The sequence below is a fragment of the Drosophila kikkawai genome, chromosome 2R, assembly GCF_030179895.1.
Source record: "Drosophila kikkawai strain 14028-0561.14 chromosome 2R, DkikHiC1v2, whole genome shotgun sequence".
In the NCBI taxonomy this organism is placed as follows: domain Eukaryota; kingdom Metazoa; phylum Arthropoda; class Insecta; order Diptera; family Drosophilidae; genus Drosophila; species Drosophila kikkawai.
In genome coordinates this window covers 26,709,051-26,726,910 of record NC_091729.1, presented here as the reverse complement: position 1 = coordinate 26,726,910, position 17,860 = coordinate 26,709,051, and the positions used below count along the sequence as shown (strand labels likewise).

The window sequence follows — 17,860 nt, the reverse complement described above, 5'->3', positions numbered from 1 at the left end:
AAAAATGTTATAGTTGAATATATCCAGAAGTCGAAGTTTGTATAACATTATAACTTGATCATTTCAGAGAATTGGAAAGTGATCATACCTAAGCCTTAAATAAATTTAAACCAAAAACTTATTCATTTTGATTCGGAAGTTTTTCTTTCTTATAAAATATTATTAATATTGATTTTAGAAATTCTAGTAAATAGAAATTATTTTGAATTGTTGGTAGTTTTAATGATAATAATAATGATAATATCCATTTTCATTTGTCCTAAATAGATCGATTCCTAACGATTCTTAACGTTTTGTCCCAAAAATGGATGGCGTTAGATGTCCACCTGGTCCTACTTTATGGTATATTTCCAACTAGGTATTTTAATGTTCGCGTCGCTCGGTCAGACTAACAGCCAGCAGCACAATAAATTTTTTGTTTTCTCAACCAAAACCGTTGAAAAGCCTAAAATCCGGAGCAGATAAACGATGCTGCAACGTTAGATCCCCGAAAATAGAAGTAAATAGGCGTTTCGGGAAGTGTTGGAGCCTCGTAAGACTCCCACGAAAAGTCTAGCAAATCAAAAGGCTGTGTGTGTGTACGTGAGTGAGAGTGTGCTATCGGAGTGTGCCTGTGTTTGTGTCCAAATGAAAATTAGTCAAATTTTATAGTAGTTCTGCGAACAGTTAGGCAGGCATATCTCGGCCCGCCAGACTTTTACACATTTCTACAATTTATTCGCGATTTAGGAGCAGTTGTTGCCCATGGGCAACACGGCATACACGGCACACAACACACATCATCATACATACATGTGTACACACAGCACCTGCGTACATGAACGATCGCGCGCGTGTTAAAAATTAACGAATTCCAACGGTCCAGAGGATATCCAATGGAAAAACCTTTGGGATGCTAATACACCTTCCATTGCCTTCCATTGCACAGAGCCGAAAATCGTTCACCACTTCACCTGCTAAAGCGTAGAGCCATCGAAAAGCGCCGGAGGTCTGAGAATTTCATTCAGAGAAGCAGCGCACACGGGCCGATCCGAAATCAAAAACCCGCTTCAAGGTGAGTCTGTTTGTAAATCCAACCCGTTTCTCCGCACTCAATTAAGTGCATTCAAGTCGCTGTGAATTCGGTGTCTTATCGATAACAGCGCGCTGAGCTTATCAGCCCGAAATTCGCACGGCCGCTTGGAAATTGGAATATCCAGAGGCCCTCTACATATTAGGTACATTTGTTTTTGTTACATACATATTTTAACCATTATCTTATCGCCTGGCCAATTGTCGCTACGGCATTCGTGCCTAACGATGGTGTGTATATATAATTGCATTTGCCAAGATACGGGTTAGGGGTCCGATACACCGAGAACTAGATTCCAGAGATTGCTTTGTTAGAAATGATTAAATTATGAAATTATTTATGTTTTTCATTAGCTAAAATTGATCATTTATTAACAAAAAATATTAAAATTTCAAAAATAAACCACAGCTTTTTTTCATTTTGGTCTAGTTTCCATAGTTTTCTTCTGTGCCAAACAAAGGCGTACCGGCTAAAAGAAAAGCCCGGGTGCAACAAACTCGGGGATGTGCTTTGATTTGTTTCTGGTTCCATCGTCAGCGGCGAATGCACTTTGCGTTTTGTGTTTGCTGTCGCTTTGTCTTAATCACATTAAGCAAAACGCCCGGCACGCGACGCATGACGAAAGCGAGTGCAACACCAAAGGGCCAACAACGGGCCCCCCTTTTTGTACAGATAGCTATGGCCGCCACCCACGCCACCCCCTTAACTGACCTACAAAGGGTGCATTGCCCGTCCCGTCGGCCGAATTCACCATCTAAGGGTTGATTTAGTTGCTTGCCATTCCGATGCAAGAGATGCAAGGGCTGAACTTTGAGGGTATGACATAATCCCGGAGGCTTTCTCTTTGTAGCTATTTGGAAACCTAGTATTAGATTAATTATTTAGTGACTTATTGAAGAAAACTTAATAAATTTGAATTTATTTGTGAGGTTACTTAAGCTTCTTATGAATCATAAATAATATTGGAGTAGGACTGAGTTAAACTAAATAATTATCTTCTTCTCTTATTAAAAACCGTATGGTTTTATGACTTATTGTCATTATAAGACAAGACTTTACCAAGACCTTAGGTATCTGAAGCCCTTATACTTCTTGAAATATGGCTTCATCATATCTTAAAAATTTCCTTAAAAAAAGCAGTGTAAATTATTCACAGCCAAAAACCCTCCCCAAAGTGTTAACCGTTCGGGTAATTTTATGCACGCCATGCTGCTGCAGGAAACGCCACAAAAGGGCACCCTCAGACATTGCGGGTTCAATGTCATTGGCGTGGGGTAGGCCAGGACACCCGCTGGAGTCTGCTGCCGTCTGTCCCCCACCAGCACATGGCAAATGGCACTCGGGTCGGAACGGAAGGGGGCACTGAAAGTGCATACAGAAATATCGAGTGCTGCTGCAATGACACACGCAGAGATCGGGGGAAAAAGGCAGGCAGGCAGGCGGAGGAGCACTTGTCGGCCTTGTGTGCGGCCATTTGTCAGTTGAATTTGTTGTCATGCATTTTTCGAGCACTGCATCACACGGGCCTTGATTGGCATGGCACGTAGTGTACGCCTGGCAGTCTCTTTATGTTTGGGAATCTGATTTATGCTGCACTTCCTCGTGTAACCTGGAACTGAATCATAAAGCGATTGCAGTTCCAGTTACATGACGAGCCCCATGCCGAGGGCTTTCGCTGCCTCCAAGTGGATGGATGATGACTCATAGTGTGCTGGAGACTTTGTTTACATCACTGTTTAGCTGTTGCACTGAGGGAAAAGTTTATAAACTAAAACATAATTTTGAAAACGTTTAAAGTTAAGGTATAACATAATATCTTTGGTCATAAATTGTTCTCTGAAGATTACTTCAAGGACAAATTTTTGTTTCTTATTTTTTATAAATATTAATTAATATTAGTAAATTAATTTTCTCAGTGTGCCTTGTTGCCTTATTGCGAACCCAACACCGTTGTTGTCATTGAGTTTATCGTTGCCAATGTTTTCGTCGTTGTTGTTGCCTCTCGTCTCCGGCTTTCATGATGTGTTTGCATTAGTTATTTAAGCATTGTGCGACGGCGCTGAAAAACCGCATTTTAATAAACCTCCCGAGCAACAACAGCAAGTGCAACAATGCAATATTTATCTGGTGTTGTGTGTTGTGTCGTGTTTCTGGCGGTAAGCGAACACCACTCGCATGATGCTCCCTTACATCACCCACAAACACACTCCATAGTAACTGATAAAGAGGCAGGCCATGAGGGGGCGGCAAAAGAAGAAGCTTCGAATTACAAAATGCAAATGCAAAAATGCAAAATGATGCATGGCGAGAAACGCTTAGATTAGAACAAAGCTTACAGCTTAGTATTATAGATGATAAATAGCAATATATTATGGGATATGGGAATATAGGAAAAAGCAACAATAAAACATAGTTAAAGAACCAAGTTAGAAGGTATATTTTGTCATTAATTAATAATAGATAACTTTATCTCTTCAAGAATATAAACAAATATTTAATTTTTAGCTCTGAAAAGTCAGCTTGCTTTTCCTTGCTTTGTTTTGGATTTATTTGTTTGTTTTTCTGAGCAATACTTTTTAAAAACCAGTTTACAACTATGACTGAATATAAGGTTACAAAGCTTAGACACCTATGAGTCATCTATGAAATCATAAACGTTATTATATACTAGAAAAACGTACATCTAAGATGTCTAAACGTACTGTATAACTAAAATTATAAGCTTTTGATACTTAAACAGCTTTACAATCCTTTAGATTTCTACAAGATGTGTGTATCTCTTAGATATCAACCGAATTCCCCCTTAAAATATCCACCACAAGATTGGTTTTACGTCAGCAAGAGTGAATGACTGCCTCTATATCTAGTATATACGGTCATTCACAAACAAAACAAAATTATAAACAAAAAAAAAATCGGCATGGATGCGCTATATAAAAGCATTGGCATAAGACATGGTTGCGGAGCGTGTTGTCTTTTGATTTCGGTTACTCCGGAGCTATTTGCACGGCGGTCACATATTATATATATTATATATCCGTACATCGTGTGGCTTTTGGAATTTCAATGATGCGTTTTTATGCTCCTCTCTCCCCTGTGAAATCATCAAGAGCAACAGCAGCTGCACGACAAGCGACTCGCAATTGAAATGTAAATGTTAATTGTTAGTCCAATGGTTTTGGCTTTGTGTAATTGGAACTTGGCCGCGGCTAAACGACAAAAATAAATTAAAGAAATTGAAAGCGAAAGTCTGGATACAGTTTGCTTCAATGATTTTGTGTGTATAAGCTGGTTTTTTTCGTTGAAATCAGAACTTGAATGAATCACTATTTAATGTGCATTTTCTTCTCAGGCGGATACGGATTCAGAGCAAACACTTTAATCTAATTGCGGTTGTCTTTTGTTGCTAGCAAAAAAATGTATGCGAGTTAATCATCTTATTCCTTATTTAGTCTTTGATTAAATCGTTTTATGGTTTGTTTTCATAATGAAACATGCCCTAGAAGTCATCTCGAACCCATATAAAATTATAAAAAAGTAGGTTTATGTCTGTAAAGTTAAAAAGAAAATATTACAAATGAATTGTAAGCTTCCAAAAATATATAAAAAATAGGCACTTTCAAAGAAAATATTAATACAAACAAAATTTAAGTCCCACCTTAGAACCAGCAACTCCCCAAGAAACCCCCGTACCAGGGGCACCTTTTTACGGAAATTGTCAAGTAAACAAAAAGCCCGAGCTAAACGAAAGAAAAGCAAGTCAAAGAAAACACAAATAGGGCTGAGAAAAACCTCGGCAAATTACCGTCATTAGGAGAACGGACAAGCAAACTGTTTCAGCCAGAAAAGCGAATGAAACGATACGAAAGTTGCGACATACCTTGTGGTTTGGGTATTGTCTTACGCATTTAACACCCAATATTTGACTTACATAATGGCCGATGGCCGATAGCCGATGGAAATGATTTTTGACAGTCGAGCAATTTACAATTTTGTCGTTTGCGTGTCGGGAATCGGAATCAGAATGAATGGTCGGTCAGGAGGAGAAACAGGAGGAGGCTTTGATTCAATTTGATTCGATGTCGCTGCCCCATCCCCTGGCACAACACGCCCTTGTTTATACATACATATAGGTAGGTGTATGTGCATTTGGGGCAATTAACTTGATGACAGTTTATTGGGGCAATTCAAAGGCGTTCTCTGGAGCAGGAGGAGCGAAAGTGGCGAAGGCACACCTCGCTAAAAGTTAATTGAATGTGAGTGCCAACTGGTAACCTGAGGATAAGAGCAGGAACTACAAAAAACAGGATCGCCCGTATATAAAATCGCCCCAAAAGGGAGTGACTCATATCGCCATATCGCTGAGAACCGCCTCAGTTTATCAATTAATCGATTTGGCTGTCATTGAACCTTCTTTCTTCATATCAATTGTTTTCAAAAATAAGAAGGCGACCACCGAAAGTAGCGATTCCTACAGTCATCAAATAAGAACCATTGCTGAGATGTTGTTCCAGAACTGAGTAATGGGTTTTTATGCTGAAACTTGATTCACTTTAATCCCCAAAGACTGATTATTTCTTAGCTTTAAGTGTTTTTAATAGTTCTGGAAATGTTATATTAAAGTAATTAAACTTTTTTTTAGTTATTCCGGGTTTTTTCTTTCTTATAAATTTAACACTACATTTTATTAGCATATGAATGCTTATCTTTACATTCCCGGAACGCACTGTCCTATCACCCCAAGTCAAATTTGCTTTCAAACATTCCCCTCCCTCATTCCCCTGCGTTATTGACTAAATACTTTTATTTTCGCTGTGTCTGGCCAAACGTTTTGGGCGATAAGATATAGAAACTTTTTAAATACTTGGGGTCTTATGCTTATAATTTCCAACGAATTGTCCAAGCCATGAGTCACTGCCCGAAGGTAATATTTAATTTGAGTTTTGAGTGAATTCAAAGTCAGCTAAGAACTAATGCAAATATATTGGGGAAAAATTAAGATTAGGTACAGGAAGTTTACTCAATATTCCAGTGAAATTGACTAAATTTACTAAAACGAAAAAAGAATACCCTTCTAACTGTTCAATTAAACGTCGTGTATCCAGCTGAATAGTATGATTCATAAGATGGTAGTAGTAGTAGTGACTATAGCCGGAGGGGATTCCATCCAAGTGGACGGCAATTAAGGAGCTTGGCTTGGTTTTGCCTTAACTTGGCCCACTGTGCCACTTTAATGACTCAAGACAACAGAGAAGGCCCAGAGACCGACGGGTATTTCGCACGTTTTGTGGCCCATGGCTTACGGTTAAGCGTTTCTTCAGCGGATCTCTGTGACTGTGGCTCTGTCTGTGGCTTAGCACATCTGCAGATTCTTCTCATCATCATCACCATCATCATTTAGTCGTAGCCCGATGACAAGTGCTCGCTGTCTGCGATATTGGGGCTTCTCTTTGTCTGGACTGCTGCTGGTCTTTGTGTCTTCCAATATCTAAAGTGACGTCACAGGCTGTTAATATTATTTTTATCAATGTGTTCACTGCTAGCTCTCTCTTTCCCAGAGCCTCCAAGTCTCACAGTCTCAGTCTCGCTCTCTCTGTCTCAGTACTTTTCTCAGTTTGGGGCATCGCATGCGCAGCGTTTGGGAGCTCCTTCAGTTGTTTTTCGACTCGCGAACTGAGCACAACGCTCTGGGAGAGAAAAAATATATATATAGAAAAATAAAAACAATAAAATACACTACGCAGAAAAGCGAGTTTTGTTTATGTGCAAAGAAATAGCAACCAATTCGTTAACAACAAACAAAATCAGCGGGAAGCTCGAATTATCAAAAAGTAAATAAAACAACAAAAGGTTGATAGTGTGTTTATCAAGAAATAAAACGATTTCCCTTCGTTTTTTTCACCTTTTCCAATATTTTTCGGTGTTTTTGTGTGGAATTTCAATTAGATTGACGCTGCCTTTGTAGATTGTTGAAACACTTGGGCCTGATCATCATTTGTGCAAACTTGTAGCCATAATCATAGCCTCGCCAGCTCATCCAGGTGATGCCTCTGCCCGAGAGCTTGGCCTCGAACCTTCCGCCATCCAAATACTGACCATTCAGGTTGCTTAAAGTAAAGGAAATCGTTTGATAAAATAAATAAAAAATGTAAAAATCAAGTGCTAGTGTTACCTTCTTTGGCACTGATCGTACCACCAGGCCCCCACATATCTCCTGGCGCAGCCATGACCCAGGACATCATGATCGAATGTGGAAAAGGGCTTTCCCTTGTGATAAGCCAAGGAATCCCCAGCATCTCCTGAGTATTTTCCCAGAGTTTCGAGGGTATATGAAGACGAAGCATTGCCAATCACAAAGTTATCGTAACGAGCATCCCGTGAATCGTCATAGAAATCTTGTATGTGAACATACAACTCGTAGGGTTCGGCGGTTGTAAGAAAGTGTAGTTTCTCCAGTCCTAGAAAGAACTCTCCACTCAGCTTGCCAAATCCCTGGCTGTACTCCTCCCAACTGCGATAGAAGTTCTCACTGCCATCCCGACGCCGCAGGATCACAGTCCAACCAGAGCCAGCCAGGCGAGTGTCACAGTAAACGGGAAAGGGCTTCAGCCCAGGCACTTCTATGGTGTGAATGCCATTGGTGTTGATCCCAGCAGCCAGGCAGGAGGAGGGATAAAGTACTGCAGGAAAGGGTGGTGAACATCAAAATCAATTTGTATTTAAAATAAAACTATACAAACTTACCTTGATTAACTGCTTTTTGTGGTGTCTCTGCCACCTCCAAGTATCTCTGTTTCAGCTCTTCCAGCTGCGTTTTCAAACTAATAGTCACTTTTAATAGTTAAGTCAGACATTAAATAATAGCAAAGGCAAACCTGGTCATCAAGCCATCAGCTTTATCGTAAACCATTTGTAAATTATGGGATTGGCCATTAGAAAATACACCTAATAAAACAACACCTATAATAAACAGCTTCATGATCTGCTACCTAAGCTTGCTCTAAACATTCTACCTCAGGTTTATTTTCTTTAGATCCTCAGACATATATAGCTTATATATAAACTAATTTCCTTATCAAAATTGCATTGAAAAGCGTAGGTCAAGTCAGCCTTGAGAGATAATCCAGCAGGAAGTTGAGAGAACTAAACTATTTCCATGAGCAATTGTTTTATATATATTTCTTTATTGCTACTCTCTCAGAGTAGAGAATGTGACGATGATGATTCAATGACAACACTTTTTGCATGTTAATCAAGTTCATAACAAATTGTTTGCACGTTGATCTTTGAGGCCACAAGGAAAATGAATAATGTTCTTGGGATGAATCACGAGGGTAGGTTTCGGCACTTGGGTCGTATCATCATCTGGGTGATCTTATACCCGTAGTTGTGGCCACGCCAAGAACGCCAGCACATGCCGCGGGCGAAGAGCGCCTCCTCGTACTTGCCACCTGGCATATACTGACCATTGAGGTTGCTAGGGATAATAGAGATTGAGATATATTATAAAATAGAAGCCAAGAAACCCACCTATCCAAGCAGGCATTATACCACCAGCCTCCGAGGTAGTAAAACGCACAGTTTCTATTAAACTCGCGATCATTATCCCTATCATATGTGGAGAACTTCATTTTGCGATGGGATCTCAGGGAATCTCCTGCAGTTCCTGTGTACTTGCCCAAGGCATTCAAGGCAAAGTCATCCTCCTCGCTGCCTATGGCAAACTCATCGAACTTGGCATGCTTTTTCTCACCATCGAAATCTTCCAGATGAACGTACAGTTCGTGTGGTTCCAGAGCCGTTAAGGCGCGTATCTTCTCGAGACCTAGGAAATACTCTCCCCTGAGATCCCCAAAACCATTTTTGTACTCTTCCCAGTTTCTAAAGAAACTGAGATTACCACTAAACCTGCGCTGGATCACAAGCCAGCCAAGACCAGCTATTTGATTTTCACAGTAAACGGAAAAGGGAGGCAGTTCTGGCACTTTAAGGGTGTACAAGCCATTCTCTTTGATTTCAGAACTCAGGCAGGAGGTGGGATAAGGCTCAACAGCTTCTAATAACTGGAGTTCCTGCTTTAAACTATAAAGATTTAAGTTTAAAATACAATTTAATTTTAAAATCCAGCTACTTACCTGCTTAGTAAACCCTCTGACTGCTCGTAAATAGCCTCCAATTGTTGTAACACATTCAGCGACTGTCTCAGTGTTAATTTATACAATTTATTTTATAAGATTTCCCATTTTAAACTCACCTTCACTGAAGAGAAAATTGATAAATAAAATATGCATTTCGCTTGGAATATTCTCCACACAGAGAACTTCATGTTGTTTAGAGATTCGTTTCGCTTGTAGTTATATTTTTGCCTTTTGCTAAACATTTTATTGCCAACAAAAAAGAGGAATGTGATGTCTTATCAGCAAGCAACCTTTAAAATTACTTGTGATTATGATTTTACTGATAATTATTTACAGCTTTTGAGCTATATTTTTTATTTTTTGAAAGCATGCGCGAATAATATAAAGCCAAAGAAATTTTAATTGCAATCAAAACAAAGCTACAAAACTCACACACATAATGATCTGTAAGATCTGTAGGGGATCACGTGGGCATAGCCTTAAGTGGGCCGTTCCAGAGCCTCCAAAACTGTACAGCTTTACGCGCTGTTTGAGCTTTAAATTTCTCATTTTGTCTTAATGGATTTTACATTAGGGTATAATAAATATTAGAAGGTTTATACAGCTTTGTTTAGTGGATAAATAAAAAAAAAGTGCCTTAACTTCATCATTTTAATTATTTTCCTAACAAATTTGGTTAATTTTTAGTAAACCTTGATTTAAGCCATCAAACATCGTCTTGACTATTAATCCATAGCTCTTGAAATCTAGAGAATTTCAGGCTTCGGTGCTTTGGCAACTCTTTGCTTGCCTTTTCTTGTTATCGAGGCGTCAATCTCAAGACAACAGAAAACAAGACATAAATAATAAGTTATAGAAATTGTATTATAAAGACCCAGAGAGCCAGCCAGCCAGCATGAGTGTGTGTAGAGTGATGTGTGTGGTGTGGTGTGGTGTGGTGTGTGGGTGGTGACAGCGGTCTTTGTTTTGAAACCCCAAAGTCTGGGCCAAAGTCAGTCTTGAGCCAAAGCTAAGCAGAGGCGGACGCAGCAGAACTTGTGCCTCGAAAGCATCATCTCCAAAATGAGATTGAAAAGAAGTTCCAAGAAAAAAGTACAGACCTTTAAAGTGATCTATTAATTTTGTAATATCTTCATACAATTTACTAATAAAATCATGTATTTCTGTTTAATCTCAGATGGCCATACCGCCACCACCGGGACCTCCGCCCCCGCCAGGACCGCCTCCGCCCCCGGCGATGGGTGGGCTCAAACTGGGCGGCGCAGCAGGAGGAGGCGGTGGCCCTGATGCCCGGTCCGCCCTGCTCAGCTCCATTCAGAAGGGCACCAAGCTGCGCAAGACCAACACCGTGGACAAGAGCGGACCGTCCTTGGCGGGCAAGGTGTGTGGATCGGAGGGAGGAGCTCCTAGCAAGCGGACCCTCAATAACAACAACACCAGCAACCACAACAACAACACAAGCAGCAGCAGCAGCGGCAGCAGCAATGGCCTTGGCAATGGAGCCCCCAAATTGGGAGGCCTGTTCGAAGGCCTCTCCCAAATGCCAAAGCTGAAGCCCGTGAATGGCATGCGCGGTAGGTTTACTTCTCAAAACGTTGTTAATATGCAAATAAATATGGCTCAACTTCCGCTTTCCGCCCACACACACACACAGCCACACCACCATCGTCCGCAACAAAGTCTACGGCGACCGCCCAGCAGCAGCAACAACAACGCAGCAATAGCCCCCCCGCCGCCGCCAGCAATGGACCCATGGACTTTAGCTCGGAGCTGGCCAAGCACTTGACGCTGAAGCGCCAGAAGCAGCAACAGCAGCAGCAACCTCAGCCGCCAGCGAGCAACAACACACATATCAATGCGACAGAAGCCAATCTGAGAACAAACCGAGGACCACCACCGCAACCGCCAAAGGTGAGACCCATGCCAAGGCAAAGGGCTGGGGCTACTTTATAAATAGGGAGCAGAGAAGGGGGTTGGAGTATATATCTATTTGTGGGTTTTAGTTTGAGGTGGGAAAGAGAACTAAAGAAGTATCGAAAATATATAGTTTTTGAGGAAATAAGAGAGAGTTTTTAGTTTTTATAAGGCTTCTGGGGAATTTTATTAACGAGTCTTTTAGTAAATATTAGAAATATTAAGAAAAGAATAGAGGTCAAGCTGTACAATATACTTAACAATTTTATTGTTTTAGGATCCAAAGAATACAATCATCTTCTCAAAGAATAAAAGGTGCTAAAAACATATTTACAGGGTAATGAGAATTATGTACTTGGCACCTTTATCTACCTTATACAATGATTTATAGGCTTTTACTCTTCCATTAATAGCTCTGCTCCTAGTTAACCTTTTAAAATAAATATACAACTTGATAAATTGTAGAGAAAACTTGAATTAAAAGTGGATTTGAAACGAGTTTCCTCACAAAGTAAGGCATTTATCAGGGAAGTACATTTCTAGCAAACAGATTAGCATATTTGATGAGTTCCTTAAAGGCAAATATAAGAGAGTAGCAAATATAGAGGTTACTAGTAACCAGTTAGTGGATCAGAAAGTGTCGCCTGGCGCAATCCCATTATCAACGCCACAACTAATCCCAGAGCATTGTTTTCTCTCCAGCAGCCAGCCAGCTCGAGTGATTCGATCTTGGAGCGCATGAACATCCCCCGCACGGCGCCGGCACCGGCACCCACCTCCTCTGTTAAAGCGGCATCGCCCACGCTCTCGGACAGCGGCAGCAGCGGGAGCAGCGGCAATGGAGGCAGCGTCAAGAGCAAGGCGGCCAATCTAAAGTAAGTGTTTGCCATCATTTTCGGTGGGTTTAAGGTCCACACACACACACACAGTTCTGTTGGAATATATGTACATAAATGAGTTTAAAATTTAAATGAAATCATAAAAAACTAATTATTTTACAAGTGGAGTGTAAAAGGTTCATTGTTTCAAGCACTGAGAGGTTTCAAGTGCTTGGTATAGTTTTCTTTATAAGTAAATCCAAGATAGAGCACCATATTTCTTATAAAATCCCTAAGAAAACTTATTCCAACAGAACTGCTCTTATGCTAAACATTGCCTGCCGTTTTTTGGGATGGTTGTGTTTTGGTTTATATTTAACTTTATTGTAAATTTGTTTTCTCTTGATTTTCTTTTTTATTTTCGGTTTACTTTTGACGGGACTCTTTGTGGTTATCCTCGCACACACCAATCACTCCACAAACACACTCTGTACCCATGCCACACACAGTATCTCGTTAGGCAATAGTTTTGTAAATAGTTCAAAGACATCAGCAACAACAACGACCACGAGTAGTGCCTCCTCGCTGAGCTCCAGTCAAACGTCCTCGATGGGATCGCTGCGCAATCTGGCGCCCAATAAGTCCACGCTGTTTGGTGGTGGCTCTAGTTCCGGTTCCGTTTCCGGTTCAACTTCCGGTTACAATTCTAATGGTGTTGGTTATGCAAGTGTCCAGAAATCTTCGTCTTCGTCGTCGTCATCGGCCGACAACACGCCCACGCCTATGAAGCCGGCCATCAGCTTTGGCAAGCCCAATTTTGCCCCCAAGCCACCGGGCCTGCAGCAACTGGCGCTGGCCAACGGACAGCAGCGTCCGGCGGTGACCAGGCATCACAGCATGAAGTCGCCCAGGTATAAGATACGAACTAAGCACGCTGCGCCGCTCATCTGCATCCCAAATCCAACTCAAACTCAACCTCGTTTGGGGGTTTGCTTTATGCTTATGCTTTATTCACAAACTTTGATCTCAAGGATTTTCAATTAAGCTCAAACTTACGCCTGGATATTTCCCTCTATTAGATCTCCGCCAGCGGCTGGCAGCGTCAATGGACCCGTATTCCCCACCCAGCAGCACTTGGGCACCTTAAGAGGTCCCCTGCAAGGTCCTTTCCATGGCAGTGAAGCAGGCAGTCACAATACCAGCGCTGGCAGCATGAGATGTGCACCCAATCCGCCAAAGTGTGAGTATTCTTTGACCCCCCAAAATCCAAAAAATAAATCCCCAACTCCCTACTCTCTCCCCTCTTCAGCCCGCCCATCGGTAAAGCCACCACCACCGCCCACGCCGGCCCGCAGCTTCTCCAACAGCAATCTAAGCAACATTGGCGGCGGCTCCACAACGGCTCCCTTTAGTGCTGTGAACACGGCCTTGATCCAAAGCTCGGCAACCACCACGCAGGCGGCACCTTCGCCGCCCATAACCCAGCCCCCGTCCTCCTCCAGCAGCAGTAACAGTGTGGCCGCTTTGCGGGATCAGTTTCGGGCGGGCGGCATGTCCAATGGAGCGCCATCCCCACCGCTGCCGCCCACTCCGGCTCCCACCACCTCCTCCTCATCCGCATCATCCTCGGCCACGGCCAGTCCCAAGTCCTCGATGATGATGCGCGATAACGTGAAGCCAATTATACTGAACGGAGGACCCATCAATCCGCCAGCACCGCCACCGCACAGGAGCTGTCCCCCGCCACCGCCGCCGCAGCGACAGTCGAGCAATGTGAGTATTCCGAGGGACACGGGGACAGCCATGAACTCTGACATTGAACAACAGGTTGGCCCAAAAGGCCAAGGGAGTTGCCTTGGCTAGGTGGGGCAGGGTAGTAGGAGAGTGAGCTTTACAATGCCAAAAGGGAAAAGTTTTGTTTGAGGGAAAATTAAAAAAAAAGACAGGTTTTTAAAGAAGGCTTAAGATTTGTTGGATTTCTAAGGCAAACAGATGTTTTTATATAGAAAAAAAAATTGGTTTATTTAGGATTTGGTTAGTAGGATTCCTTAATCTCCCATTCAAAGCTTAGATAACATTCTTTCAAGTGTACCTGCTGCTGGACCTATCCTAAAGCCAGCTTTGTTGCCAGCTTTCCACCCCTCAGCTGCTTCTATGCTGATTCTCTGAGGCTCTCCCTGCGCCTGCGCCTAGCTCCTGGCTATGCGCACCATCCATCCATCCGTCCGTCCGTCAGGCAGGCAGACAGTCAGTTCTAACGAGTGTTTCGTTTATAACTCACCTATTTTCGTGTGAATCGTGCCAGAGAGCAGGGGTTGGATTTTCGATTTTCCAAAAAGCGAGACGTGACCAAAACACACACTGGCCTTGCACAAAAAGCCACAGAACTGGGCCTTTGAGCGCCTGCATTAATGAGCTCCTCCTGCAGCTGCAGCAGCAGAAGCAGGAACAGAATCTAGTGGGTCGCTGGCTGTGGAGGAAACTCGGATCCTTTAGGCAGCGAGTTCAGAGGAAGCGTGAGGAGGCAGTCCTGCTTGTTATAATGATGATGGTCAACAGCAAGCGCCAAGTAACTACGGGAACATATACCTATAATAATATACGTTATAAATAGTAAATCAAATACAAACTTTCAACTTGCAGGGCGGCTCTGGAGCAACGGGAGGAGCAGCGCCAGTACCACCGCAGCGTCACTCTTCGATCAGGCCCAATGCCCCATCCACACCGCCCACGCACATGGCCAATGCCTCGCATCAGTTTGGCAGCAGCTCGGGCCTGTCCTCCGGATCGGGCTCGGCCAGCGTGGGACGCCTGGTCACGGATCTGGAGACAAAGTTTGGCAAGCGTTTCCACAACGTCACCGAGTTCCCCAAGCCGCCGCCGTTTCTAAATATACAAAAAGTCTATCCTAGTCGCACGTTTAAGGCCACCAACGGTATGTAGACGTCGTCGTGTGTGTTCTTTTGTGAGTGTTTCCCAGCTTAGTACATAGATGCACACACACACACACCATACACATGGAATGCTGTTATATAATGTAATTGTTTCTTAAGGCACACAAGCTCTGGCATTTTAAGTTTCGAACTCGAACAATCTATACAACGATCCATATCTCCACAAAAGTATATACGATATATATGATTTTAAAAGCAGCCTTTGATTATTTGTTGTTTACTTTACTGTTTACTGTTGTTAGCGAGCAAACGAAATAAATATATGAGAGAGGGAGAGTGTTATATATTTTGAATAGCTTTATCCAAAACATTATATATATTTGCATATATTTTATACCATTTAATGTTATACACCTTTGTTAGTGAGAGGGGAACGGAGCGCTCCCCTTTGCGATATTACCACTAAGCACACAACACACAATATTATTACGCCTAGTTTTACCAACTTCTAAACTATATACTATAAACCATATACTATTTACTATATATATTTAATTTAAATGTATGTAAAGCCACATTGTATTCCGCCTCCATTATATACATTTCTGATACATGTAGCGCATGCTTTTACTTGTACCCCATATGCCCCATATATCTTCGCATTATCCGATATATCCGATGAATATATGTTTAATTTTTAGAACGATTTGTTTTTCATTTTGAAGTTGACTTTTTTGGAGGCAGAAGAAACACAATAAACCAAAATTCAATTGGAACATGAACTCTTCATTTGTGGTTTCATTATTTTATGTTTGTTCTTTTTTTAAAGGAAGAGCAGAGCATCTGCGTTTCGGTTATTGGTTCGGTGTTCATTTGTCCGTTGCAGCATTCGGTTTTTGTATTGAAAAAATAAGGTTTTTCTATAGGTTATAGATATTTTAAATCAGTTTTAAGAAGCGAAAACCTTTTGGATTTTAATATTATTTAAGTGCTACATAAACCTAACTTTATTTTATTATATTTGCCTTTCTTCTAAGCGATTTCAAAAACCTAGACATTTTAGAACTTTAAGTATTTAATATTCTAAAATTTTCCCAATTTTCAGCTTGATTTTTCTTAATTTTTTAAGCATTTTGTGTAACTTTCCTCTCACTTTTCTTCTGCATAAAAGCACAGTTTCCACTTGCTCTTTCTTCTGCATTTGTCTTATGTTTTACTTCCCATTTCGCTTGTATAAATTCCATCATGGGAGCTCTCTCCTTTAGCTACTCTATCCTTTGCTGTCTATCCATGTTTGTATATATATATCTCTCTCTATACCTTCCTCCTCCGATTCTCCGACATTGCCCGTGATCAGCACCCAGCAGCGGCGTGAATAACAACAACAACAACAGCTCGGTGGCCAGCAACAACAATACAACGACTTCCAATCCAGGAGGAGGAGCAACCTCAAGTCCTGCAGCAGCTCCTCCTCCACCTCCAGTGCTGAAGCCGGCATATGCACCTCTGAAGAAACACCGAGCACCAGCACCACCACCGCAAGCAGGAGTGGCCGCCGCCACCGTTTCAGTTATCCGGCAGTCGAGTTTTCTCTATGGCGGAGCAGGAGCCGGAGGAGGCGCTGCCTCTGGGGCAGCGGGCACCAGCATACGACCACAGTCGCAGCCGGCGGGGATTGGGCCGCGCAACTCCACGGTATACTGATCGGGATCGGGGGGATAATTGTATATATTATATAGAGGTGTGTGTGTGGTCAGCTTGTGTAAGTAATAGCGAGTGTTGATCGTGCAAAATCTCTATGAAAAGTATGTGAAATAAACCAAGAACAGCACACAGAAACCAGAAAAGAAAGAGCTTCGTAGAGAGCCCCAAAAATTCGTTGGCATTGTCTTCCCAGGCTGCACAAAATCACTGGAGATCAGAGCTCCCAATTAACTCCTCTGACTTTCAAACCGAATCGTTCTCTCCCTGAAACCAAGTGCTATTTACGAGCGATATCACCAATCTGTATATAGGATATAGCACCGAGAGTTAGTGAAATTATCAAGCATCTATGTATATTGATTGTACTTACTTGTAGAAGCGCGCCTCTTTATATAAATATGTATCTAACTAGACTGAACATGTTATTAAAAGCCCAAACAGCAACAATTAATTAATATGTAACGATATATATTACGATCTTTAGAATCGACTACGCGATGTACGACTTAATCCCCTAGAGCAATATGGTACACAACGTATGAGCAAAAATGTTAACAATGTTGCAATAATGAGCACAACCGAGAGAGCATTTCAACGAAACTCGTCGCACACACATTCCATTTTCCATTTCCATTTCCCTCTCCGTCTTAAGTTTCGACAGTTCGTGTGATAATCTCAAAAGGAGTATATGCTATACCTAGGTAATCTATCTATCAGCTGTGGTTGGGTCTAGACATTTGTTAAAGCCTCCTTTTTGAACGGAATATACACTATTAGTATTCCCTATTATTATTATTAAATTCAATCATTGTTGTTGGACTTGGTGTCATTAGAACAAGTATTATTAATCAGCAATTGCATAACATTTATTATTCCGAATCATTGCAGTTATCAGATAAATAAAATTCAAAGAAAATCATTCACAAAATTGAACAAAAATCGATGTTTTTATTCGGAAAGTCGAAGTTTTTATACTTTTGCAGGGTTTTAGACGATCATAACTAAGTCAAAAATGCTTTAATTTCAATTCGAAAAGCGGTTCTGAGTTAGTTTTTATTAGTTTAATAAATCTGCTTACTTAATTTATCATTTTAGGAAATTAAAATTTTTGTTAATTTTTGGATATTTTAATGATGTAACCCCTTATAAAATTTTCAAAAAAATTAAAAAAATTTTTTCGTTCAAATTATGGCTCATTCGACTCGCCTGTTAATGCTGATCAAGAATATACATATATGGTTTATAGGGTCGGAAATGAGTTTTTCATTGCCTTTCAAGCTTCTGACTGCAAGAAAATATCGAATTTAAGGTAGGTAATAT

The 17,860-nt window shown here is 41.4% G+C and overlaps 3 protein-coding genes across 7 annotated transcripts; 1 reads left to right on the top strand and 2 right to left on the bottom strand.

Moving 5' to 3' along the window:
• The first annotated feature begins 379 nt into the window (after positions 1 to 379).
• On the top strand, positions 380 to 16,999 carry Vrp1 (Verprolin 1). 5 transcript variants are annotated; one of them, XM_017181711.3, is made up of 11 exons: positions 380 to 499; positions 929 to 1,054; positions 10,388 to 10,784; positions 10,865 to 11,121; positions 11,827 to 11,999; positions 12,452 to 12,853; positions 13,022 to 13,182; positions 13,252 to 13,715; positions 14,371 to 14,511; positions 14,586 to 14,877; positions 16,194 to 16,999. In XM_017181711.3, the coding sequence occupies exons 3-11, from the start codon at positions 10,388 to 10,390 to the stop codon at positions 16,538 to 16,540; spliced, it is 2,634 nt and encodes an 877-aa protein (XP_017037200.1). In that variant the 5' UTR covers positions 380 to 499; positions 929 to 1,054; the 3' UTR covers positions 16,541 to 16,999. The 5 variants fall into 5 exon arrangements, with proteins under 5 accessions (XP_017037200.1, XP_017037199.1, XP_017037203.1 ...); XM_017181710.3 differs by lacking the exon at positions 380 to 499 and having other exon boundaries at positions 611 to 1,054; XM_017181714.3 differs by lacking the exon at positions 380 to 499 and having other exon boundaries at positions 611 to 1,054; positions 11,830 to 11,999; positions 16,194 to 16,998.
• On the bottom strand, positions 6,900 to 8,071 carry LOC108085203 (microfibril-associated glycoprotein 4). Its single transcript, XM_017181720.3, has 4 exons — positions 7,948 to 8,071; positions 7,817 to 7,893; positions 7,245 to 7,752; positions 6,900 to 7,179 (listed from the first exon to the last, which is right to left on the bottom strand). The coding sequence occupies exons 1-4, from the start codon at positions 8,049 to 8,051 to the stop codon at positions 7,011 to 7,013; spliced, it is 858 nt and encodes a 285-aa protein (XP_017037209.1). The 5' UTR covers positions 8,052 to 8,071; the 3' UTR covers positions 6,900 to 7,010.
• On the bottom strand, positions 8,237 to 9,472 carry LOC108085202 (ficolin-1). The gene is made up of 4 exons (XM_017181719.3): positions 9,327 to 9,472; positions 9,208 to 9,269; positions 8,603 to 9,154; positions 8,237 to 8,549 (listed from the first exon to the last, which is right to left on the bottom strand). Exons 1-4 carry the CDS (start codon positions 9,450 to 9,452, stop codon positions 8,399 to 8,401), a joined length of 891 nt encoding a protein of 296 aa, XP_017037208.2. The 5' UTR covers positions 9,453 to 9,472; the 3' UTR covers positions 8,237 to 8,398.
• Positions 17,000 to 17,860: the final 861 nt, after the last annotated feature.

Excerpts from the sequence above, each read along its gene's own strand:
- LOC108085203 (XM_017181720.3), bottom strand. The coding sequence starts at position 8,051 with ATGAAGCTGTTTATTATAGGTGTTGTTTTATTAGGTGTATTTTCTAAT. Across the intron at positions 7,894-7,947 it reads GCTGATGGCTTGATGACCAG|TTTGAAAACGCAGCTGGAAG; the intron begins GTTTGCCTTTGC and ends AGTGACTATTAG. Across the intron at positions 7,180-7,244 it reads TACGATCAGTGCCAAAGAAG|CAACCTGAATGGTCAGTATT; the intron begins GTAACACTAGCA and ends CTTTACTTTAAG.
- LOC108085202 (XM_017181719.3), bottom strand. The coding sequence starts at position 9,452 with ATGTTTAGCAAAAGGCAAAAATATAACTACAAGCGAAACGAATCTCTA. Across the intron at positions 9,270-9,326 it reads CAATTTTCTCTTCAGTGAAG|TCGCTGAATGTGTTACAACA; the intron begins GTGAGTTTAAAA and ends ACACTGAGACAG. Across the intron at positions 9,155-9,207 it reads TCAGAGGGTTTACTAAGCAG|TTTAAAGCAGGAACTCCAGT; the intron begins GTAAGTAGCTGG and ends AAATCTTTATAG.
- Vrp1 (XM_017181711.3), top strand. The coding sequence starts at position 10,388 with ATGGCCATACCGCCACCACCGGGACCTCCGCCCCCGCCAGGACCGCCT. Across the intron at positions 10,785-10,864 it reads GCCCGTGAATGGCATGCGCG|CCACACCACCATCGTCCGCA; the intron begins GTAGGTTTACTT and ends ACACACACACAG. Across the intron at positions 14,512-14,585 it reads TGGTCAACAGCAAGCGCCAA|GGCGGCTCTGGAGCAACGGG; the intron begins GTAACTACGGGA and ends TTCAACTTGCAG.